Consider the following 21060-nt stretch of genomic DNA (forward strand, 5'->3'; position numbering starts at 1 on the left):
TTGGAAGTTTGAAAAGAAAATCTTCAACTACAACTACTAGAGCAGCAGCAGCAATCGTATCAACAAGAAGAAGAGGACTATCAAATGGCAACGAGGGAAGGACAAAGTGTTACTCAAAGTGTTCAGAGAGCTCGATATTGAGTACCGGTTGCTGCCTCTTGATGTCAACGTCCGTGGCATGCCAAGTTTAACCTCCGACAAGCTTCCTTCAAATTGGACAACCTTGCTCCGACGCCAGCAAGTTAATAAACTTCATGTACGCCATCGCCACTTTCAAACTAAGACCTGCAGCACGGGAATGACGGATGAGGGTTCTTTGGAACACATGATTGATGAGAAATAACAAAAGATGGTTGTACTTTCAGACTAATGTAGCTTTAACATCATCTATTTAATTTCTTTCGGTAGGTTACTGCCGAAAAATAGTGATAGTTCGGTCGAACGTCCCCGAACAATATTTTAAAAAATAAATAAACAGTACAAAGACCCAGTAACATAAGATCCACAACTCCACACCAAAAAAACTCCTCTTTTATTGGGCTTTTGGCCCATCTTCCAAAACACTTTTCACCTCTCCATCGTTGCCCTCTGTCTCTCTCTCGTCTCAGAATCCTTCTCAATCATTCGTCAACAGACAACAGAGTCGAAAAGAATGGATGAGAAGGATGCGAATGAATTAACAGCAAGCCCTAAGACGACGCAAGAGCTAGCAATGGAAGGCCAGAAGCATTTGGAAGAAACTATCGAGGCAGCTTTCCAGATCCTCTCCTCCATGAACGACGAGCTCTGCAACCCCACCTTGTGGTCCACCACCGGCACCGCCTCCTCTAACACTGCAAGTGGCCCTTCTTTCCACTCAAACGGCGTCAATAACGGCGATTCGTCTTCTTCTGAAAACACTTCTTCCCATCAGCATGGAGACTTAGTTGGCGCTGGTGGTCCTGGCACCGGAGGAGCTCTTGAGGAGGCTCGATTTCGGTATAAGAACTCTGTGGGCTTGCTTCGTGCCGTTCTCGCTGCAATTCCCAACTCTCAGAAGGTGATTTCAGACACCCTTTGCTTTAATTTGGTTAATTTTCCATACTTGTCAAATTAAATAGTGAAATTGCCTGCATAATCACGTTTATGTATTCATATTTAACCAATGCCAATGATTCTGTAAAGTGTGATTTCTTCAAGTGTTATTTGTGTGATGGAGGATCCAGTGCAGTGTTTTTTATTTACAATAATCAAGAAATAAATTAAGTTCTTGATTGATTGAACCACTGTGTTGAACTGGATGAGTAGAGATTTCTGTTGATTTTGTGTATGAAAGTGACGAGCTTTAACCACTGAATTGAACGAAATGTTTGCTCCGTTTACCCGTAATCCCAAACTGCGTGAAATGCAGCAAATGCTTCAGGGCAAAACTTGGAATGTTATAAGAGTCAATACTTTAGGTATATTGTGATCGTGAATAGTTGTTTGTCTTGAGTTTATGTGTGTGTATGCATCTAATTGGAATGATTTTATTTCACATTGAGATGTCATAGTTTGTGAACCTTATAGTTAGCTAACGTACAGTTGTAAATTTTAAAATAGGCAACATCCAAAACCAGTTCAACTGCCGTCGGTGCAGAATCAACGGCAGATCAAGCTGAAATTGACAAGTTGGATGAGCGAGCCTCCAATTTGAGAAAGGTAAGCTTGATGATTTCTCATATACCATGTCTAGAAATAGATTCGCTAGTGGAGGGGTTGAACTTTGTTTGGAATTTTTAATCTTTGAAGGGCGCTACATTTCTTGCTCCAATATTTCTGTAAAAGTTTGTACTGACATTGTTTTTCTTTGTAGGAGCTTACGAACAAGAATGTGTACATCAAATTTCTTATAGATCAACTACGGGATCTTATCACTGACATATCAACGTGGCAAAGTCCTTGTTCCGTCTGATTTCAGAAACAATCTTCCTGCAGGTGATGCTGCTTTTGTATTAAGTTTGCACAATCAGTGAAACCTTAATATCCTTTGATTGTGTACGTTTTCCAATCAGTTCAGCGAGGGGTTTATTATGTTTCAATGTCTGATTTGAAAGATGTATGGAGAAACATCAGTTTTCTAAGTCTTCGTTTCTCGTCCTGTTGGTGCTGGGTGAAATTGTTTATGTGCATGATTCACTGCTGTGCATCATTTTTATGGGTGAGCGGTTGAGATTTAACTAAATCTTATTCGTTCTTTACTGTCTTTTGATGCTTAGGAGAACAAAGCTCTTTTTAATGCTAGGGTGATTAGGGTTACTGGGCCGAGCCCTGTTACATTAACCCAATTCATCTATTCTCGTTTCATTATTTTCTTTAAGCTCAAAAAGGCCTTTAAAATTGTTTACTTTGTAAAATTCTAAAGCTACTTATAAACCAAATTCTCTTTGATAATTGAAAGAAGTTAAATGACCAAATTAACCCTGTTTACAAAACAAACAAAAAATAAATAAAGTTAAAGTTATGGGCAATATAGTAAATTAAACATAAAATAATTTTACTTTTTTTTTTCCTTTCAAAGTCTTACCCAAATAAGCATTTCAGTTGCTCCTATTTCTTATTCCACGTTTTCCTCCCAAACAAAATAAACATGAACCAAAAACGAGCTTCCTAACTTCTAAAGGTAGCTAATTTATTGTCGTTCATACGCTGAGGACTCATTCATTCACTGAAAGAGCAGAAGAAGGATACACTTATTTCCCATCATAGGGCTTTCTACCTATAGATTAAGCCATTACCAAGGAGCTACTTCGTTCATAACTCAGTTGACTGAGGGGTAGATCGTGTCGATTAACTTGGTCCAGTAGCTATTCGATTAAAGATATGAAGAGCCTCTTCAACGAAGACAAATCATTTAAAAGTTGTCACCAAAAAGTTTTAGCGAGCTTTTTTTTTTTTTTTTCTTCTCCGTTAATTATTAGCATGTGAGTCGCACATTTGAGAGTAAATTTATCTTTTTAGCCTTAAATGTAAGGCTCACGTGCTAAAAATAAATAGAGTTGACAGAACTTATCCTAACAGACTTTACCACATAATTTTAAAGCCCAATTTTTGTGTTACAAAAACTATCTTCTAACTATCATGTCACTGCTACGACTTTTAATCCATTAAGCCTTAAAAAAAAGGTAAAAGTAAACTAAATTTGCAAACTAAATGATGTATCACTAATAAAAAAATTAACAAGTTAATTAATACTTAAATAATAATTTAATAATTAACTTTTATATCATTTAGGTTACAAAATTTAACTTACAAATTTAGTTTCCTACCCTTACTCATAAAAATACTCGTAGGCTTTATCTTTGTAAGTTTAAAGGGCTTCTTTTGTTAGTTAAGCTAGGTGGCGGGCCCCATCAAACCCACCATTTTGGAAGAGGATATTACGTGGATTTAACCGTACATCATGCAATCAATTTTTATCAGATACTATTTGTGTTTAATTTTAAATAAAAAATTTAATAATTTCTAATTGCACGATAAACGATTAAGGGCTAAGTATGAGGATCTTAAGATCTGGATGGGATCCAATTCCCACCATTTTAGCAAGGGATAAAGTAGAGCAGCTCGTTGTCCTTTAGTATGGTGTAAAACAGGACACGAAGTCAACTTGAAACTCCAAATTTCCCATATAATTTATCCAGAAAGAGATAAAAACCCATCCAATCTCAAAGCCTAAGTGCAAATCAAATGGCGGCTCGGGTGAAGGTGTACGGATCACCGTTGTCGACGGCGGTGTCAAGAGTATTGGCCTGTCTCCTTGAGAAAGGGGTGGACTATCAGCTCATTCCGTGAACATGGCCAAAGGCGCGCACAAGAAGCCCGACTGTCTCAAGATTCAGGTATCGTTTCCTACATAATATAGCGCATGTATAATATATAATATGTATGTATTATATATTCTCTAACTCAAAGACTCACGTTTAAGCCATTTGGACAAGTACCCGCTTTCGAAGACGAACATATCTCCCTCTTCGGTATATATCCTAATTTCATTGTTTTACTAATTCGGCAGCGCATTCCTAATTATGGATAATTTCATTGGGAGCTTGCATTTTAATATATAAATTTTTATACAATTTCCATTTAGAATCCAGAGTCATATGCCGGTACATATGTGACAAGTATGCAGATCAGGGAAACAAGGGTTTGTACGGAATGAATCCATTGGCAAAAGCGTCAATAGATCAGTGGCTGGAGGCTGAAGGGCAGAGCTTCAGCCCTCCGAGCTCAACGCTGGTGTTTCAGCTTGCATTCGCGCCGAGGATGAAGGCAAATGCAAGCTGAAGCAAGACGAGGGAGTGATAAGGCAGAATGAAGAGAAGCTTGCCAACGTGCTGGATGTGTACGAAAAGAGGCTGGGTGAGAGCCGGTTCTTGGCGGGAGATGAATTCTCGCTGGCTGATCTCTCTCACTTGCCCAACACGCAGTACCTGATGAATGCCGCGGACAGGGGAGAGCTGATTACTTCGAGAGAGAATGTGGGAAGGTGGTGGTCTGAAATATCGAGACGGGAGTCGTGGCAGAAGGTGGTTGAGATGCAAAAGCCCACCTAATTAAAGTTGATCAGCATTGCAGTTAGTTCACTTAATCGCAGACTTTGAATAAATTAAGTGTTGGTGTTCTTCAACCAGAAACCTTGTTGTTAGGTTTTGATGAGTTTGGAGACTGTTTTGGTAAAAGAGTTTGCACTCTCTGGTTTTGCCTTATGAAATCATGTTTGGCAGAATTCTTTTGCATGTCTTGATTAGTTGTATTATGTGTAATGGTTTTTCTAAATAAATTCTATAAGGTTCTCACTACAGCTGGATATGTAACGATTTCTTGTTAAATTTGTCAATCGTTTACCTTCACAAATCAATTTTCTAATTGTCTTGCTAAATTTGTGAATTTATTTCTTTAATAAAATGTTCTAAATTACTCTAATTTACGAAAAGAAGAACTTAAACCAGGTACACCGTTTTAAATGATGTAAAGTACATGTTGCTGTTGGACTTCATCAATGAACTAATCTATTATAATTCTTTAAAGTAAGTAGAGGCTTTACACAAATGTCAGTTCGCAATTCACAATAGAGAGTAATTCAATTTTTTTATAAGCTTATGCGAGGTTTTTAACTTTTTAATGTGGATAAGTCTTCTTATTTTCGAACGCTTCCTAACTCAAATACATGGACAATAAATACCAGGTGGCATAAAAGGCATGTGGTCGTCGGACTTCACTCGATCTTAAGTACTTAATTGACTCCTAATTAGGGTAAGTATTCTGGTGCAAGTGGAAATGAAACACCCTCCTCCCCACGTGGCTTGAATGCACCTAGCAAAGAAAACCGAAAAAGAAAGATCCCGTCGGCAGTGGCTTCTTTTCTTTCTCCTCTGCTGATTTTCCGAGAGACCAATCGCCGATGGAGTCAGATGCGAAGGGGAAGGGGGAGATAAGCGTGGAAAGATACAAGGAAGGCAACATAAAGAAAGCCAGGTTGCAGTCGACGCTTGCTGCCCTTGTCAGTGATCCTATACTTTCCGACGTTCCCAAAAAACCAACCTTATCCGATGTCGACACTCTCATCAGCCTCGAATTGGGCAGCGCCATGCGCATCTCCGTCCTAAAGCTCGGCGGCACTTCCTTCGGTGGGTACTATTCACCTCGGCATTTTCTCGAACACTTCATCTGCCAACTTTTTTTTTTTTTTTCTGTATTTATTAATGTATACTAAAGAAAAAAACTGATGCATTTGATTTGGGTTGACTGTGAAGATGTGGCAGTGATGAATTCTTCTACGATGAAGGATCTTAAGCTTGCAATCAGGAAGAAAATCAATGAGATGGAGCAATCTAATATGGGTCACCGCCACATTTCATGGTAAGTTCAATATTATTCTGTTTGTGTTTGAAAATGAATATGGTTATCTTGTCATCGTCTGCGGGTTGCTGATATAGCTGGGTCGCTTGCCCTTGTGACATTTTAATATAGTTTTTCCTTCTTTCCGGCTTTACGCCCCTTTGTCAACCAAAAAGATGGATATGATTAATTACATTTTGATTTGATGTGTTTGCAATCAGGAAGCACGTTTGGAGGAATTTTTGCCTCTCATACGACAATGAGAAGCTACTAGATGACAGTGCTCCAGTTCAGCATTTTGGCATACACAACCATTCTCAGGTTTCCCCTCCTATTTGGAATGCTATCTATTCGAATTGTATATCTATATTCTGTAAGATTGTTACTTAATTTAGGCAGGCTTATAGCAACGGTCGTTGAACTATATCTGGATTTGCATGTTGGGTTCTTAAGTTCAAAGTCTTCCAGTTTCACCCGGAGTTGCTTGTTATTGTTTTGGTGTTTGCCTCTCTGTAGGCCTTTTATGAATTGGTTTCGGGCGTTTCAAAAAAAAAAAAAAAAAAAAAAAGTCTTCCAGTTTCACCCGGAGTTGCGTCCTTGGTATTTTCCGTCATTCCTGTCTATTTAATTTCTGCTATCCATGTTCTCAGGTGCCTTTTGTTCCTTATATTGCTCCCAAGGATTCTTGTAAGCATTCGAAGAGGAGGAGACACTGCTTTCACGGCCTCAGCAAGCTTTCTTGATGCTTCATAGTATTAGCTTGGTATATCTGTTTTTTCCTTTGCTTAATCTTTCTTGCAGCACAGCGATGCGCAGCTTATGGTTCGTTATTGTTGTAAATACACAACATTCTGTTTTCCCCCTTGTTTCTAATGGATTAAACGCATTTTGCACTAAAATGAGATATCAATGGAGCTTCATTTCATACAAAAACTGAAAACCACCCTCGATACTCTTAACAAAATACGATAAAAAAGATCGAAACAAGGAAGGAGTTGCTAAGTGCATAGTGCATTGAAAGTTTGAAACTAAAGATTGAGATTTAGATCATTTCTCAGAGCAAAATGGTTGCAATAACTTTCTGTTTGGAAACCACAGACTACTATATTCTCTCGACAAACATTCGAAAAGCTAACTCAAACTGGAATCGACCTAGTTAATTTCCATGGCCAGCCTGAATCCTGAGCTGCAAACTTTCCTTGTACTCTTTCAACTCTCTCTTGTATCTTTCTTTGTCTTGCAACCCAATGTTCTGGTAAACCTGATAATTGACAGAAGAATGCGATAATTATGTATATGAAAGAAGGAAATTACGCAACTATGTATATATAGGACCAGCTAAGTTGGGATCCCATTTTACTGTACCAAAAAGGGGTTGGTGAAAGGACTATTGTAGGGGGCCTATATACCATGTATTCACCGTAAGGATCTCGTATATATTTCACTAATTTCCCATTTTGCTTCAGAATACAAGCATCCGATATGGTAAATACATGGTTCCCACGGGACCTATTGTCCCCTTTTTTGAAATAGTATAACAGACGCCTGCTACTGTGCTACAAGTATATAGGTTATCCGATTGTAGTTACCAGCCTCTCTTCTGCAGGGAGTTTGTTCCAAGACTCGCCAATCATCTTGGTAAATTCCCTCTCTCTGTTTGGGTAGAGGGACTTGAGCTTGAAATGCGTTTCAGCAAAGAAGAAATTGTAGCCGCTCCGGTTGGGTTTTGGGTAGTTGGGATCTGTCCTCCTCCTTGATCTCCTCCTCCTCCTCGAACCCGCAACACGAACAGATCTTTGGGGGGTGTAGGGTACAATGGCATTGACAGGTTCGGGGGATGGAGTTGGATTAGGAGAACCGGCTAGAGTCTGCTGGTTAGGGTGGTAGAGTACTCCACTGAGAGTCTCCGAACCGAATTTCACAGTTACGAGATAGCCGCAATCGAATTTCCCATCAATTGTTCCAGTACCTGAAAAATAAATTCACCATGGACATGTTATTATGCTAATTAACCGTAATTAAGTTCAAATTAGATAGATCACAGGTTTAGATCTTAGTTACATGCTCCAAACAGAAACCTCATTTGTGAATGATACGAGGTAACATAATTATTCGTCAAAAACGTGGGATTAAAATGGTCCCACTCCCATATCTGTCATGTCATACGCGTGGGGTGATATCGATCCATCAATGCATATTGTGACATACAAAATGTCTGCCAAAAAGTTAAAATTTTATATGGAGCCTGCATTGCTAGGAGCCGCATATTTGTTACATAAGATAGGAGTGAGGCCCTGGAAAATAAAACTCAAATCCACTCAGCTTTCTACATGCACATAATTTTAAATAAATAAATAATTAAAAAGCAACAAAAATGTCGTAACAACGACAAAACTTAAATTCTTATGTGTATAGCTTTATTCTTCCCTTTATAATTATGTCGCATTATATTATTATCTAAATGTTAAAATTAAAACTATTTGATTGAGAATTGTTATTGGTATTTTAAAAGTTTCATTATACATTCCAAACTTTCTATATTAAGGAACAAAAAATACACTTGTGATTCCAAAAATCTTATTCTACAATCTAAACTTTCTATATTAGGAAAGAAAAATACACTTGTGAGGAGTGTAGACTGAGATTTTTGAAGTGCTAATAATACTTTTCATTCGATTTTGTAATACTCTTAAAAGGTCGTCTTTAAAAACTTTATTCAGTTTGGAGATTGTTTAGTCATCCATATATGTTTAATAAATTGACAGCTATGGTAACATGTAACATCCTCATGATGAATCGTCAACCTTTTTAATTCATGTGGTGACCAAAATCGTCTTTAAATCGAATAATTTTTTTAGAAATACTTTTTAAATGATAATAAGAATCCAATTCCGACGTTTGTACAATTAATAACGTCACATAATCAGTGAATGAGGAAGGACTGCCTACATGTAGAGAACCAACCACAGGAGTCAACATAAAATGATAAAGCTTGCTAAATATTCCTTTTAAATAAACAAGAGTATTAAAAAAATACGAAAATGTTGGGGGGCAGAAAAACCATATCAAGCATTTGTGGTGAATGGTTGTGTGATTGAAATCACCTTATCCGATATGATTTTGTATCGAACAAAATGAACCCTATAATATACCTTCATCAGTGACCAAAAGCGGACAACCATTTATCGGTTTGCTCCCTTTGGCCCCTTTGCCTTTGGGGGAATATTCCACCAGCGCCAGTTCTGGTTTCTCTGCATACTCAGAACGGTTACTAATTAAATGGAAGATGCTGAAACAAAAACTAAAAATATAAAGGCAAAAGCCGGTAGAGCAAAAAGATACCGGAAAAAGGAAGCACTTATGAGCAAAAAGGTCATGATATCCGCAGTCCAGATACAAAAAGCAGAAGCCAATTGCATCAGTAGAAAAAAGAGGGTAAAAAACCAGAGCAGTAAGAAGTAAATGAATACCTGAGGGTGTTGGGGTAGATAAAGGACCCTGTGTCCTAAAATAGTGAACCTGTTCGTAATGGTAGAGAAGGGTTGAGTAGTGTTTCCTGAGCACAAACGAAGCGCTCGTTGTTGTGGGGGAGAACATGAAAACACCTCCCACTTCCCTCCATTTCTTCTCTGCAACTACCTACATATATAATTAACACATTTGAATTTCTTTTATCTTTTTTTTAATTGAAAACAATAATAATTCAACGTAGTGAAATGATGAAATCTGGATAAAATAGATAGCCAAACCTTCTCAAAGCCACCCCTCCTTGTTACCTCCACATATAATATGTGCAAATCTAGCTCCTTCCCTCCGATCACAGGAACCCTTGAGGAAAAAAAGGCAAAAGATACAAACATTAGAAAGATGGGGCAAAAAGCCACGTTATATAAATTAATTTTCTGATCATACTCAAATCCCCAAGAATAAATTAATTTTGCGGAGCATAAAATTAAAAAAAGAAAAAAAAATAGGAAAAGGAGAAGAAGGGTAGGGTTACATAAACTTGGAGGTGTTGATCATGAAATGGAAGCGCCGGAGAGTGTCCCAAAAAACAACAGCGTTTTTCACGACCTCCTCATGAGTGGCAAGTGGTGCTGGATAATGCAAACCCTGCAGCTGCGACCCCCCATTCCACGACTTCCGTCTCCCCGCCACCGGCGACATCTCCTGCTCCTCCTCTTCTCCGCCACACCCTCGCCGGAAAACCACCAACAAGGGTAAAAGTTTAAGAAAACAATAATGAGATGGAACAATTTTAAGTAAAGAGTGAAGAGTGTACGAAGAGTAAAGAACGCGATGATTTCCGGGAGAAGCTTAAGGTGTAATTAAGCAATACAGTAAATACTCTGACCAAAGCTGTTTTTCAATAAATTAAAAAAAAAAAAAAAAAAAAAAAAGAAATTGGGACGCGTGAGATGTAATGTAACGCTTGTGCCAAACTGGTTTTTTCTGTCATTTCGAAACCTCCTCTTACGCTAATTAATTAATTGCTCTCTGTCTCTCTCCCTACTCTCTCTCCCCTCCGGGTAATGTTTGAGTTGTTCGAAGACTGACATCTCTGCAGCTGTACGTAACTAGCTTGCTCTCTCTGTGTAATATCTCTCTGAGGACTGAGGAGAGAGAGAGAGAGTGATGGAAAGAGAGGAGGAACGAGAAACCTCACTTCTCTCTCTTGTCTTTGTGCGAAGTCCGAGAGAGGAGGTTTGACATGCACCCTCAAGGGGAGAGAGAGGGGTTTCTGTTGTGCCTATGAAACTGTTGACTGAAACAAAATCTTGGCGTACATCTGCTGGTAGATATCTGACCACCCTTCTCTGATTGTTTCCAGTGCGTTCAACCCCATCGGGAGCTTATCCATGCACGTTATCTGGACCGTCGATTAAGTTTGACTATTTGACTCCGGTCCATACGCTGTTTGGGGCCCGGATTTATCCATTGGCAAATACCAGATAGTACATGTTTGGTGGTTTATGTGCACCACTGCGTGGTGGTTGAAGATTGCCGTGCGCGAAAACCCTTTTCATCATTTATGCTGATCGGTCTCATTTTATCACTCCACTACTTATCAATTATCATTAATAATCCTGTGGGAGTAACATTTGCCCCCTAATGTTTGAAGAGTAATTTTATTCTGGTAGACAAATCATAATGTGATATGTTTAAAATATAGTTTGTGTGATTTTAATGAGGTAGTTTTAAAATTCAAAAGGCTCAACCCCCCAGCACCGCAGTACATATAGTCTAACCAGAGCTATGGTAAATATTGTTTGACTAATGTTGACTTCAATGATGATAACAATTCCAGCACTCGGGCGCTTCTAATGAACAATGGTTCTCCGTTTACTATATTTAGAATAGTAGTTGACCTCTTGGGGTAGGTCAACTGTATGTCCTCTATTTCTTAAAGCGAATCTGGGTTGTGATGATGTCTATATTTCAGACCAGTAATGATTTACAGTTAAGTTAAATAATGGGATACAATTGTAATTATGGTATTTAAAAGTTTTTTGCCAAAAAAACCGCAATTTTATATCATAATTGTTATGTTTGAAATTAAGAAATTTTAATGAGTTAGTTTTATGTACGCATCATATAGTGATTTATAGTTACAAAGAAACGAAGTAAAAAATTCCCCTATAATGGGATGCAATAGGAAATTATGGCCTTTAAAAGTCATAAGGATGAAGTAAATCCAATTTTTTGTCATTTAGTACTATATGGTAATGGTATTCTTATTTACTTATAAATGTAAAATCTTAGATTAGACTCACATGAATGTCAATTTTAATACCAATTTATTATATAACTTTATTTAAATCCCCCACTCTCCCCACTTAAAGCAACTATGTAAGGGGGTGGATGCAATCATGTCATCTTCTTCTGCCCTTCGTGGGCTTAAAACTGAGCCGAAATCGATAGCCCAAAACATATAGTTTGGTCAATTTTCCCAGTTTAGTACTATTCCATCTGTGGTCTCTGATAATCGATAGTAATCCAGGGCTTAATATCCAGTGCTCGAAATGCCTCGTAACATTTTGGAAGCAACTCCAACTTCTTGCACTCATTAGATGAAGGCTTAGCACAGCATGTTTTGTTCTGTTTTGTTTTGTTCCCCAACTTATAATACCTTGAATATTAAACTTCAAAAGTTAATGAAGTATCGATGAGGGCATTTGGTCTAGTGGTATGATTCTCGCTTTGGGTGCGAGAGGTCCCGAATTTGATTCTCGGAATGCCCCTATCCTTTCATGTTTTCCTATATTCTTCAACTTCCTCAACGTCTTTTTTTATCTATGCAATACATCACATATGGCTTCTTCAAACGCTTATATAGATTAGAAGAATGGATTTCAGATATTCATTTGATAGAGACCTCTATCATCGTTTACTTGATAATTAATTAAATATTAATATTTGCTGCGTAGCTCCATCTCCATGGCGTAATTCCAAAACGAGCTCCATACGACACAAGCATGGTGGAAGTGGGACTCTTATCCCACCAAATGAATGATGAGTCCTGTTTCTGTTCCTCATTCCTCCCAATTGGATAATGGATCCAACTCCAACCATCCAACAGCCCTTTCCTTTGTTTTGTTTAAGGGGAGGGCGAGCTATTATATACATATAATTAAATAACAAACTTGATTAACCATCCGGCCACATTGTCAAGATGTTGTCATGGACCTTTCAAACGATGCATGCTACACCTTGTTGTATATATCGTTTAGCTAGGTACCTAATGCATATACATTAGATTATAGCCTGTTGATCAATCGAGATTCAACGAGTAGTAGTGGGTCTCTTTCATTGCCAAAACATTATGGCTTGCTTTATCTGTTTCATTTTTCAACCATACACACTTGTTTTATATGGACATATCTATCAACTAATATCGATTTGAAGAGCATGGTCTAGTTGGGTTAACATCCCTTATTTAGAGATTTGTTTCCTTAATCCTATTGCAAAGATTGAAAGTTAATTTATCTTGGACGCGTAAATTTCACAAATTTAAATGTTAATAAGTGGAAGCATCTAGCATTTCATAAGTAAGATCAATCCATTTCTAAGTATACAAGGTTATGGAATTGTAATTTTTTTTTTCTTTTCAAAGTAATGGAATTGTAATTTGTTCTTACTATTTATCATAAGTACAATTATGAACGTAGACGATTACAAGTAGATCAAATATCAACAATCCATTGAATCCAATATCCATACGAATTACGATCCAAGAGACCAAATATGGGAGGGCACTCCACATCCACTGGCACTTTGCAAACTTGGCAAAGTAACTGCACCGAGTTACACCATGCATTCAGAGTTAGCCAGACTCGATCGGCTCAATATCCATTCGGAAGATTCTTAAGAATATACCCTCCTCATTGTCCTCAGTGCCCTCCCTCATCATTACCATCCATCCTCCATCACGCTCGTTTGATTGGGCCCCATTATCCATACCCTAATCCTGCAACTCCTTCTCCTCACTATATAATTCAGACAAACAGAAACCCTGCATGCTTTGCACTTTGCCGCAACACTTTATCATCTTTTCCCTCTCAAAACTCAAAAGCAAAAGCAATCCTTATCCCTCCCTCTTACTTTTTCACACTTTTGGTTTTCCGTTTCCAGAAATTATTCTGGTTACTTTTTTCACACTCTCTAGAGTCTATCGGGAAAGTTCAGAATTGTAAAAATGAACCATTCTTCTCCTCCTTGTATACCAACAATCTCAATATCGGACCAGCAACACCTCATTGAGAAACTTCAAGTCTTTAAGATCCAAGGCCGGGACAAACATGGTCGAAAGGTTCTTCGCATCGTCGGAAAGTTCTTTCCAGGTAATTATTCTCTAGAATCCGTACCTTTTTATTTTAGCGCCCTCCTTAGTTATAGGCCGACGCTACCAAACTCAGACAAATATTTGTTACTTAATTAGGACTTTACTAATTGGGTACTCTGAATTTACTATGGTTATGTTAAATGTTCATGACCAGCTCGAAGCGTGAGCAACGAGGCTGTGAACAAGTACTTGGAGGAGAAAATATTCCCAAAGTTAGGTGACAAAGCCTTCTTCACGGTGGTGTACGTTCACACAGATGTGAATCGCGGCGATAACCTTCCCGGAATTTCAACCCTGAGATCCATCTACGAGGCAATTCCGACCGCCATCAAGGATCGCCTCCAAGCCGTTTACTTTCTTCACCCAGGATTGCAGGCCAAGCTCTTCCTTGCCACCTTTGGTCGTCTCCTTTTCACCGGAGGGTACGTTACGTAAGTAAAACTAATTTAAAAACATCAATGCATATTTAATTAGGATGATAATTAATACGACAAATATTAATTAACAATTTTATCAAACGTTGACCCACGGGCCACGGCGCATGTTAGTGAATGGTAGTGGTGATGCGTGGCTTGTGGTTTTTATTGGTGGAGCTGCAGGTTGTACAAGAAGCTAAAGTATGTGACGAGGCTGGAGTTTCTGTGGGTTCAGGTGCGGAGGAATGAGGTGGAAGTTCCGGATTTCGTGTACGATTACGATGAGCAGCTGGAGTACCGTCCGATGATGGACTATGGATTAGAGAGTGATCACCCCAGAGTCTACGGGCCTTCCTCTTTGGCGTCTTCTACGACATCGTCCATGCTGGATTCGCCTGCTGTGTCCATGTACTCCATGCGTTGTATTGCCTAGCTAGGTTGCACCTATATTGGAGGATACCAGTTTGCTTTAGGTTGTTCACAGTAACTTCAAATTGTACAAAAAATTCAAGTTTGAAAATAACCGGTTTGATTTCTGTTTCGTACTCAGTGCCTCAGTTAAAATGTCTGCGCTATACGCAGCATAATCGCATTAGACTCTCTACTCTATAATCGGTTGCAGGAAACCCTTCTTCTCCGATGTGTTTTTGTTAGAAGTGTTTTTACTAAAAAATTGTACCAAGCCCTTCTTGACACAGGTGCGTATCCAGAAAACGATTCAATGAGCCAACCAAAGTCGTAAGTTTTTCAGTCAAACAAATTCAAAATCGCTTTTGCCCTCCCTATATATCTGTTTGGACCCAAATTTACATCATCGGCCTGTGCAATCAAGGCCGTTGAGTGAGCATAGCTTCCAATTATCAGATAGAAAAGTGAAGATAATTTTGTTATTGTTAAAAGATAATATTATGATTTTTATCATAATAATTATGTTTGAATGTGAATTATCTTGCCTTCTTCTTAAACCAGATAAACGTGATGCAAATAATATCTCTAACCTACAATTCAAATTAATTAGAGATATTCGGCATACGGCAATGCATCTAGACTTGGCATTTTGGACCCGACCCGTTAACCCGACCCGACCCGTTAATATTAGTATTTAGGTGGATGTTTAACGGGTCGGGTTGGATCTTTAACAGGTGAACCCGTTAAATAACGGATCACTTTGGGTCAACCCATTAGCACCCGTTAGTTGAGGATGTTTTAGTAATTTCAGTAAAGTCTTAACAACAAAAAATAAACTATGCAAAAAAAAACATAATAATAATTGTTAACGGGTGATCCGTTAGCTTAACGGGTCAGATTCGGATGACCTGTTAAGCTTAATGGGTTGGGTTCGGATGACCCATTAACTTAACGGGTCGAATTGAACCCAACCCATTTACAAGTCTAAATGCATCTACTACTGGATTAATTTCATGCAATTAATCTATGCATGAGATGAAGGTGAAATTGCGAGATAGTGATGTGATGTGCTTGGGATGATTATATAGGTAAACAAAGGAGTAGGGTTCAGCTGATGGACATGATGTGAAGGACAAATTAGCAGAAGATAATGGCGTGATAGTTTTTTGACCATTGATCATGTGATAATGGGATAAAGCCATTATTATTTGGTCAGATGTGATGTATTTAAATATTAAAGACTTGTGGCGTAAGGAGACTCAGGGATTACTCCTTGGTAGTCGTGATACATCAGAAGACTAAGAGATTATTTTCTAGTAATCGTGACACATCACGAGATTCATAAATTTACGGCTTGGACTACCAGCGAGAGTAGCATTATAAATACAAAGGCAGTGGCAACAGAAAAAGGTCTATCCAATTCAACACACAAACTGCCATGCGCAAACTTTCGCCCTACGCGAAACCTCTCAATAACCTTGAGATTTTTATTTTCTTTTTCTCGCCGACACATCTTCAGTTTAGATAAACAGCACTGTGAAGGCAACCGGCGATATCTTCAGTTTGGATAAATAGCACTAGAGCCGAAGAATCAGCCAATCCATAAACACCTTTAGTTTGGATAAACAACATTGCTTCTCGGTCGACTGATTACCTATCCAAGTCTCGGTCGACAAGGATTTTCAAGCCCTTGTTGGTAGAGGTCATCTCATCAGCCTTTTCGACGAAGTGAGGTGTTACCAGGTTACTACATTCGACACATTGAAAGCCGAATCTGATATTGAACTTCGCAGAACTAGCAGCCTTGTCTTCAGGGTCTAGAACCCGAAGGCCAAGACGTGTTCCTTCCTCGGCCGTAGTCCCAAGATCAAGAAGTTAGCGCTCAACGCAACATCAATACATTTTACTCCCCAACCGAGCTCGGCCGACGAGTTAGCACGCCCCGCACACAATCTAAGACCGCAGTTAGCTTATTAATTACTCGACCTACGAGCTTGGTAATTTTTAGGGTCAACAATATCACATAATATACAAAAAGGTTTTGTCTTGGTTAACTAACAAGCACCAAACTGGGACAAAGATACCGGCCCCAAAAGGCCACTTCTGATAGCAAAAGGACAAGATATGAAACCTGTCGTCCGGCCAAGCACGTGAAGTAAATAGGTAACGTGCAAATCACCATAGCTCTTTGGTGCTCAATTCCAATGATGAAATAATTTCAGCACAAACGGAGAATCCCTCTACCAATATTCCCAGTTCCCTACCAGAGGTCCAGAACTTTATTCTGCAAAACCAAAACTAATCACCACCATAATGTTTCATCTGTAATTGTACATCACAGTCGCTTTGAGACGAGCGAATCTGCCATGTAACCGGATCATATCCTCTTTTGTACTCAGAGATACACATCCGGTGACGTATCAGAGTTTAAATCATGTAAACATCACTAAAGTTACCAGGGAGTTGATACACAACGGTGGTATCTCCGTTATTAAACATTGACATATACCGGATTACTGCAGAGAGTCAACTGTTACATGGAATTCTAAGCGCGGCTGTACACACATCATAAACAAATATATGAAACAGAAAATATATCATATACAAACCGTTGTTTAACATTATGATTAACACCTGATAACTGCGATTACTTACCATTCAATTGAAATGATGATCCTGCCTTCACTGCATCAGCATGGATTTGGAGTTACCCAAAGAGGTAGAAAGCCGGCAGGCCAATGCACCTCATAATTCGAATTCCTTGGATAAGGGGGCAACTCTTGAATTGTTCCATCCCATAATTTGAAAATGCCCGAATAATATCCCCCAACTCCGCTCTCATTGTTTGATTCCAAATAATCGTCTGTGAAATAAACGCAATTTCCAAGACTTTCCGGAAAATCAGACGCCGACAATGAAAACGATGAGTTTTCGCCAATAAACACCATCCTATCACCCAAGTTCTCAACCTTGTCCCACCTCTCCCCCGCCCAATTCATCCTAAAAACGTCAAATTTTGCTGTCCTGTAATTTACATTTATACTGTCCACCAGAAAACCGTAATCAATCTCCAAATAACGACTCACCACTAACAAATCATCCCCTGAACTCACCAAATATCGCATGTCGGCCTCCTCTAGTCTCGGCGTTCGGATAATCCCAACCCTAGACGGAGACGGACCATTAACATCGCACACCACCACGGTTCCCTTCTTGTCGACGGCGTAAAACAAGCCGTTGACAGATATGACATCCTCGGAATACGACCGTGCGCCGTCGATCAAAGTCCAAGACAGGTCTCCTTCCCTGCAAAACACCAAGTCGCCGGTTTGATTGACAATCGCTACGGCTGTGAAAGTGAAACCGTTGGCTTCCAGAGAACTAGATGAAAGGACGACATTTTTCAGAAACGAATCGCGCATTTGCGTCAGGCTGCGCGCGTAGACGTCACCAGACGGGGATCGGAGGGCGTATTCTCGGCCAACTTCGGAGTAATCAAATCGAACAACGTTGGGGAAGGTGGAGAGCGGAGGGAGGTGGCGCTTGGCGCGCGTGAGGGGGTTAACAAGGAGGACGGAAGGTGTTTCGTCGAGGATGACGAGCCATCCGTGGAGGAGCCGCAGCGGCGCTTGCGGTGAGAGGCTTCTGGAAGGTGGAGGAAGTGGACTCTGCTGTTGGAGAGGTTGAAGAAGGCGCGGTGGGATTGGTTGGGCTGGGATTGGGGGAGCATCAGCCAGGGAAGCTGGGGAGGGAGGTGGTGCGGGGTTTTGGGGACGGAGGCTCGCCAGCTGTGACACACAACTCGGAATCGGAGGTAGTCGGCGTAGATTGTGAGCTTTTTGGAGATTGATTCGGCGAGTTCTGGTGGTAGTTGGGTCCAATCCACCCCCATTTTCGCGGGTAGACACGAAGGACCCCCACCAATCCACCCCCTGTTCTTCCAACTTTAACAATTATTTATTTATTCACGAGAATCACGACACCTGAGTTGACATTGGACCATTGGGAAAGTCGCTCGATTTGGAATTCGGAAATGAAACTGGGCCGTTAAACCAAGGCCCATAATGTAACTCTTCTCAATCAATTCTCTGTGGACTTGTGCTCTGTCAAAGTTAACGGACATCTGTGTACAGTGACTCAGCGAGTTTCCCCATTTACTCTTCTAAAAAGGGCTCACGTACGGTTCACGTGCTTCGTTTTGATGAAAATTTTCACGTGAAAGACCAAGGTCCCTTATTTTGCCAAATTCAAATATTGATGTTAACGGAATGTAAGTTCAGAAGCCAAAGATACAACTTGGCCGTAGTTTAAGGGTCAATGTCCCAATTTTCTCCTAAAAAATATATGCACGTCCATCGGCTATGGATATGACGAACCACGGGAAAAAAAAAATTAGGAGAGAAAGGAACCTGCGAGACAAATCAACTTTCATAAAACCCTTCTGTAATCATAAATTTCTCTCTAAGAAGAATTACACAGCAAGTAACCTAAATCATGAATGAAACTAGCCCACATCTTTTGTTTTCCCTAAAAGACATAAGAGCTAGATGCTGTATTCATTGAAGAAATAAAAGGCATACATTGCAGAAATCGGATTCCCTGTGGAAAAAAAACTTACTCGGCAACGACATTACCCGTATCAGCACTTATTCCGCTGCTGGTATTTCCATTGTTCTCAGCAGGACCTAAATCCGGATAGTTACGGTGGTTGAGGGAGTGCAACCAGAGACCCACAACACCTTCTTTATGCTCAGTGGATGCTATGTGAGTGTATATATGCTTCATCTTGAAGTCTTCTGCCTCTTGTTCATAGCCTTTCATTGACAGCTCTTCATGACTGTCTCCCCATTTCTGGTTATACGACGAAAAGAAGCACTCATCCAAGTACAATCCCACCTCAGGAGCTGTCGGCACATTGATGTTAACATCCCTGAATTTTTGTGCGTTAAACATACATGCTTTCTCAAAGTCAAAAAAACAAAAAGCATACACAAACATACTATGATCATCCAAATACTTACTTTTGCAGTGCTCTTTCGAGCAATGACTCTGGAGCACATCCCCTGAAGATTGCCACCGCAAGCCCGATCATCTTCCTAATCTGATGAAGCATGAAGCTCTGCCCTACAACCTCACACTTAACGAATTCCATAGCCTCAACTGTAACCGTGGTGTTTGCATTGAACGAAATGATGTAGCGCTGAGCAGCGGGGTCTACAGCTTTAGTTCTGGTGGTGAAGTTGTGGAAGATATGAGTCCCCTCATAAGTATTCAAAATTTTGTTGAACCTTTCCCTCTCCTTCTCACCATAACAAAACCCATTTCCTTTTCCACTTCCTTCCTCTGTCTTCCCTTCTTCATTAGCCTTCTCTTCACCAAAACTAAAATTCGTATCATTCAGTGACTCGGAATTCAAATCAGCAGCCTCTGCCTCATTGGGGACCACTCGATTATTCTCAACCTCAATTTCAGAAACCTCATTCTTATTAATACTAATGCTAATTTCAGCTTTGAGTTCAGAATTCGAATTATCAACCCCAGCATTCTGCGTAAGAACACTAAGGCTAACTTCATTTCTGGGCTGAGAAATCAAATTATCACCGCCAGCATTTCCGGGAAGAACCCTAAATTTTTCACCAATTTTAGATTCAACCATAGACTCATTGGTGTTCGACGAAATGCTTACCTCAAAATTCGTACCTCTCAATTCATACGTGCGCTTACCCATCAAGCCCCCGACTTTACGCCCTCTGTCGGAGCACTCCAAGCACTTAACAAACTCCTGATCAGACCCAAGACTAGCCAACACGCTCCCTCTATCGCGATGAGCAGAAGGATCAAGGGCAAATACGGGAATCAGATACACATACCTTCTCCGATCACAGAACTTCTTCGCGTTAAACGACGCCGTGACGCGTTTGTAGCCGAAAATCCGAATCTGAGGAGAAAGGTTCGAATTTAGGCGGTCGATGAATCCCGGCGGATCGACATAGAAGCGGCCCGAGACAACCTGGCCGACGGCGCTGACCCCCTTATCGGTGCGGGCGGAGCGGGCCCAATCGTAGCGCTTAGGGCTGTTGCGGTCCTGCTCGGGGACGGCGTTGGAAAGGTAGAGAGCTTCTTCGAGGTCCCCCTCGATGGTTTTGGCGCCTGGATTCTTTTGCATTCCTTGGTATCCGACGCCTAAATAAGCGAAGAAAATTGAAACCTTTCGGCGCTTGTACCGTGGCGTTTTAGCGGCGTTGGTGGTGGCGGCGGTAGCTTCTTCGTCGTCGCTGGTGGTGGTGGTGGACATTTTGAGCTTCTTGGGGTCTGGCTCTTGTGACTGCGGCGACGGCGGTGACCTAGTGGGTTTCGTATCTGGATTGTCAGTGATGTGAGTGGGGCTTGTTAACGTTGGTGGAGGACACTCCATTTCAATTAACAGGAAGTAGACATTTTGCAAACTTGCAGTTGTCACTGTACCCCGATAAAACCCTAGAAGGAGACCATGTTTTGCTTGCTATTTTGTTTCGGCTTAATTACTGGTGTGCCCCT

The 21060-nt window shown here is 40.2% G+C and overlaps 5 protein-coding genes and 2 pseudogenes across 9 annotated transcripts; 4 read left to right on the top strand and 3 right to left on the bottom strand.

The window, feature by feature from the left end:
- The first annotated feature begins 517 nt into the window (after positions 1-517).
- On the top strand, positions 518-2224 carry LOC137707585 (mediator of RNA polymerase II transcription subunit 30). Its single transcript, XM_068446490.2, has 3 exons — positions 518-1039; positions 1582-1680; positions 1835-2224. Exons 1-3 carry the CDS (start codon positions 653-655, stop codon positions 1931-1933), a joined length of 585 nt encoding a protein of 194 aa, XP_068302591.2. The 5' UTR covers positions 518-652; the 3' UTR covers positions 1934-2224.
- A 1382-nt stretch (positions 2225-3606) lies between these two features.
- On the top strand, positions 3607-4884 carry LOC137725858 (glutathione S-transferase F11-like; annotated as a pseudogene). The gene is made up of 3 exons (XR_015956212.1): positions 3607-3857; positions 3944-3992; positions 4106-4884. The product of XR_015956212.1 is annotated as a glutathione S-transferase F11-like (transcript).
- A 331-nt stretch (positions 4885-5215) lies between these two features.
- Positions 5216-6755, top strand: LOC137710093 (U11/U12 small nuclear ribonucleoprotein 25 kDa protein). Its single transcript, XM_068449327.2, has 4 exons — positions 5216-5645; positions 5772-5877; positions 6078-6177; positions 6507-6755. Exons 1-4 carry the CDS (start codon positions 5420-5422, stop codon positions 6597-6599), a joined length of 525 nt encoding a protein of 174 aa, XP_068305428.2. The 5' UTR covers positions 5216-5419; the 3' UTR covers positions 6600-6755.
- A 96-nt stretch (positions 6756-6851) lies between these two features.
- Positions 6852-10646, bottom strand: LOC137742039 (high mobility group B protein 9). Of its 3 annotated transcripts, XM_088685115.1 has the most exons (7): positions 9857-10646; positions 9606-9684; positions 9327-9495; positions 9199-9213; positions 9009-9107; positions 7446-7825; positions 6852-7117 (listed from the first exon to the last, which is right to left on the bottom strand). In XM_088685115.1, exons 1-7 carry the CDS (start codon positions 10021-10023, stop codon positions 7013-7015), a joined length of 1014 nt encoding a protein of 337 aa, XP_088541241.1. In that variant the 5' UTR covers positions 10024-10646; the 3' UTR covers positions 6852-7012. The 3 variants fall into 3 exon arrangements, with proteins under 3 accessions (XP_088541241.1, XP_088541242.1, XP_068337881.2); XM_088685116.1 differs by lacking the exon at positions 9199-9213 and having other exon boundaries at positions 9009-9098; XM_068481780.2 differs by lacking the exon at positions 9199-9213.
- A 2724-nt stretch (positions 10647-13370) lies between these two features.
- LOC137726933 (uncharacterized) lies at positions 13371-14660 on the top strand. Its single transcript, XM_068465889.2, has 3 exons — positions 13371-13697; positions 13854-14121; positions 14299-14660. Exons 1-3 carry the CDS (start codon positions 13553-13555, stop codon positions 14546-14548), a joined length of 663 nt encoding a protein of 220 aa, XP_068321990.2. The 5' UTR covers positions 13371-13552; the 3' UTR covers positions 14549-14660.
- Positions 14661-16524: 1864 nt separating this feature from the next.
- LOC148691040 (F-box protein SKIP23-like) lies at positions 16525-18485 on the bottom strand (annotated as a pseudogene). Its single transcript, XR_015956780.1, has 2 exons — positions 17179-18485; positions 16525-16807 (listed from the first exon to the last, which is right to left on the bottom strand). The product of XR_015956780.1 is annotated as an F-box protein SKIP23-like (transcript).
- Positions 18486-18933: 448 nt separating this feature from the next.
- On the bottom strand, positions 18934-21059 carry LOC137748162 (uncharacterized). The gene is made up of 2 exons (XM_068488262.2): positions 19545-21059; positions 18934-19453 (listed from the first exon to the last, which is right to left on the bottom strand). Exons 1-2 carry the CDS (start codon positions 20936-20938, stop codon positions 19138-19140), a joined length of 1710 nt encoding a protein of 569 aa, XP_068344363.2. The 5' UTR covers positions 20939-21059; the 3' UTR covers positions 18934-19137.
- Position 21060: the final 1 nt, after the last annotated feature.

This window comes from Pyrus communis, chromosome 15 (genome assembly GCF_041283825.1).
Source record: "Pyrus communis isolate YQ-2024b chromosome 15, ASM4128382v1, whole genome shotgun sequence".
NCBI lineage: Eukaryota > Viridiplantae > Streptophyta > Magnoliopsida > Rosales > Rosaceae > Pyrus > Pyrus communis.

What these genes read in the sequence shown, in the direction of transcription:
- LOC137707585 (XM_068446490.2), top strand. Translation starts at nt 653, where the DNA reads ATGGATGAGAAGGATGCGAATGAATTAACAGCAAGCCCTAAGACGACG. An exon ending in CAATTCCCAACTCTCAGAAG is followed by an intron (nt 1,040 to 1,581) that starts GTGATTTCAGAC and finishes ATTTTAAAATAG; the next exon opens with GCAACATCCAAAACCAGTTC. An exon ending in GAGCCTCCAATTTGAGAAAG is followed by an intron (nt 1,681 to 1,834) that starts GTAAGCTTGATG and finishes TTTTCTTTGTAG; the next exon opens with GAGCTTACGAACAAGAATGT.
- LOC137710093 (XM_068449327.2), top strand. Translation starts at nt 5,420, where the DNA reads ATGGAGTCAGATGCGAAGGGGAAGGGGGAGATAAGCGTGGAAAGATAC. An exon ending in GGTCACCGCCACATTTCATG is followed by an intron (nt 5,878 to 6,077) that starts GTAAGTTCAATA and finishes GTTTGCAATCAG; the next exon opens with GAAGCACGTTTGGAGGAATT. An exon ending in GCATACACAACCATTCTCAG is followed by an intron (nt 6,178 to 6,506) that starts GTTTCCCCTCCT and finishes CCATGTTCTCAG; the next exon opens with GTGCCTTTTGTTCCTTATAT.
- LOC137742039 (XM_088685115.1), bottom strand. Translation starts at nt 10,023, where the DNA reads ATGTCGCCGGTGGCGGGGAGACGGAAGTCGTGGAATGGGGGGTCGCAG. An exon ending in ATCAACACCTCCAAGTTTAT is followed by an intron (nt 9,685 to 9,856) that starts GTAACCCTACCC and finishes TTTTTCCTCAAG; the next exon opens with GGTTCCTGTGATCGGAGGGA. An exon ending in GGAGGGGTGGCTTTGAGAAG is followed by an intron (nt 9,496 to 9,605) that starts GTTTGGCTATCT and finishes TTATATATGTAG; the next exon opens with GTAGTTGCAGAGAAGAAATG.
- LOC137726933 (XM_068465889.2), top strand. Translation starts at nt 13,553, where the DNA reads ATGAACCATTCTTCTCCTCCTTGTATACCAACAATCTCAATATCGGAC. An exon ending in CGTCGGAAAGTTCTTTCCAG is followed by an intron (nt 13,698 to 13,853) that starts GTAATTATTCTC and finishes GTTCATGACCAG; the next exon opens with CTCGAAGCGTGAGCAACGAG. An exon ending in CGTCTCCTTTTCACCGGAGG is followed by an intron (nt 14,122 to 14,298) that starts GTACGTTACGTA and finishes GTGGAGCTGCAG; the next exon opens with GTTGTACAAGAAGCTAAAGT.
- LOC137748162 (XM_068488262.2), bottom strand. Translation starts at nt 20,938, where the DNA reads ATGGAGTGTCCTCCACCAACGTTAACAAGCCCCACTCACATCACTGAC. An exon ending in CTCGAAAGAGCACTGCAAAA is followed by an intron (nt 19,454 to 19,544) that starts GTAAGTATTTGG and finishes ACAAAAATTCAG; the next exon opens with GGATGTTAACATCAATGTGC.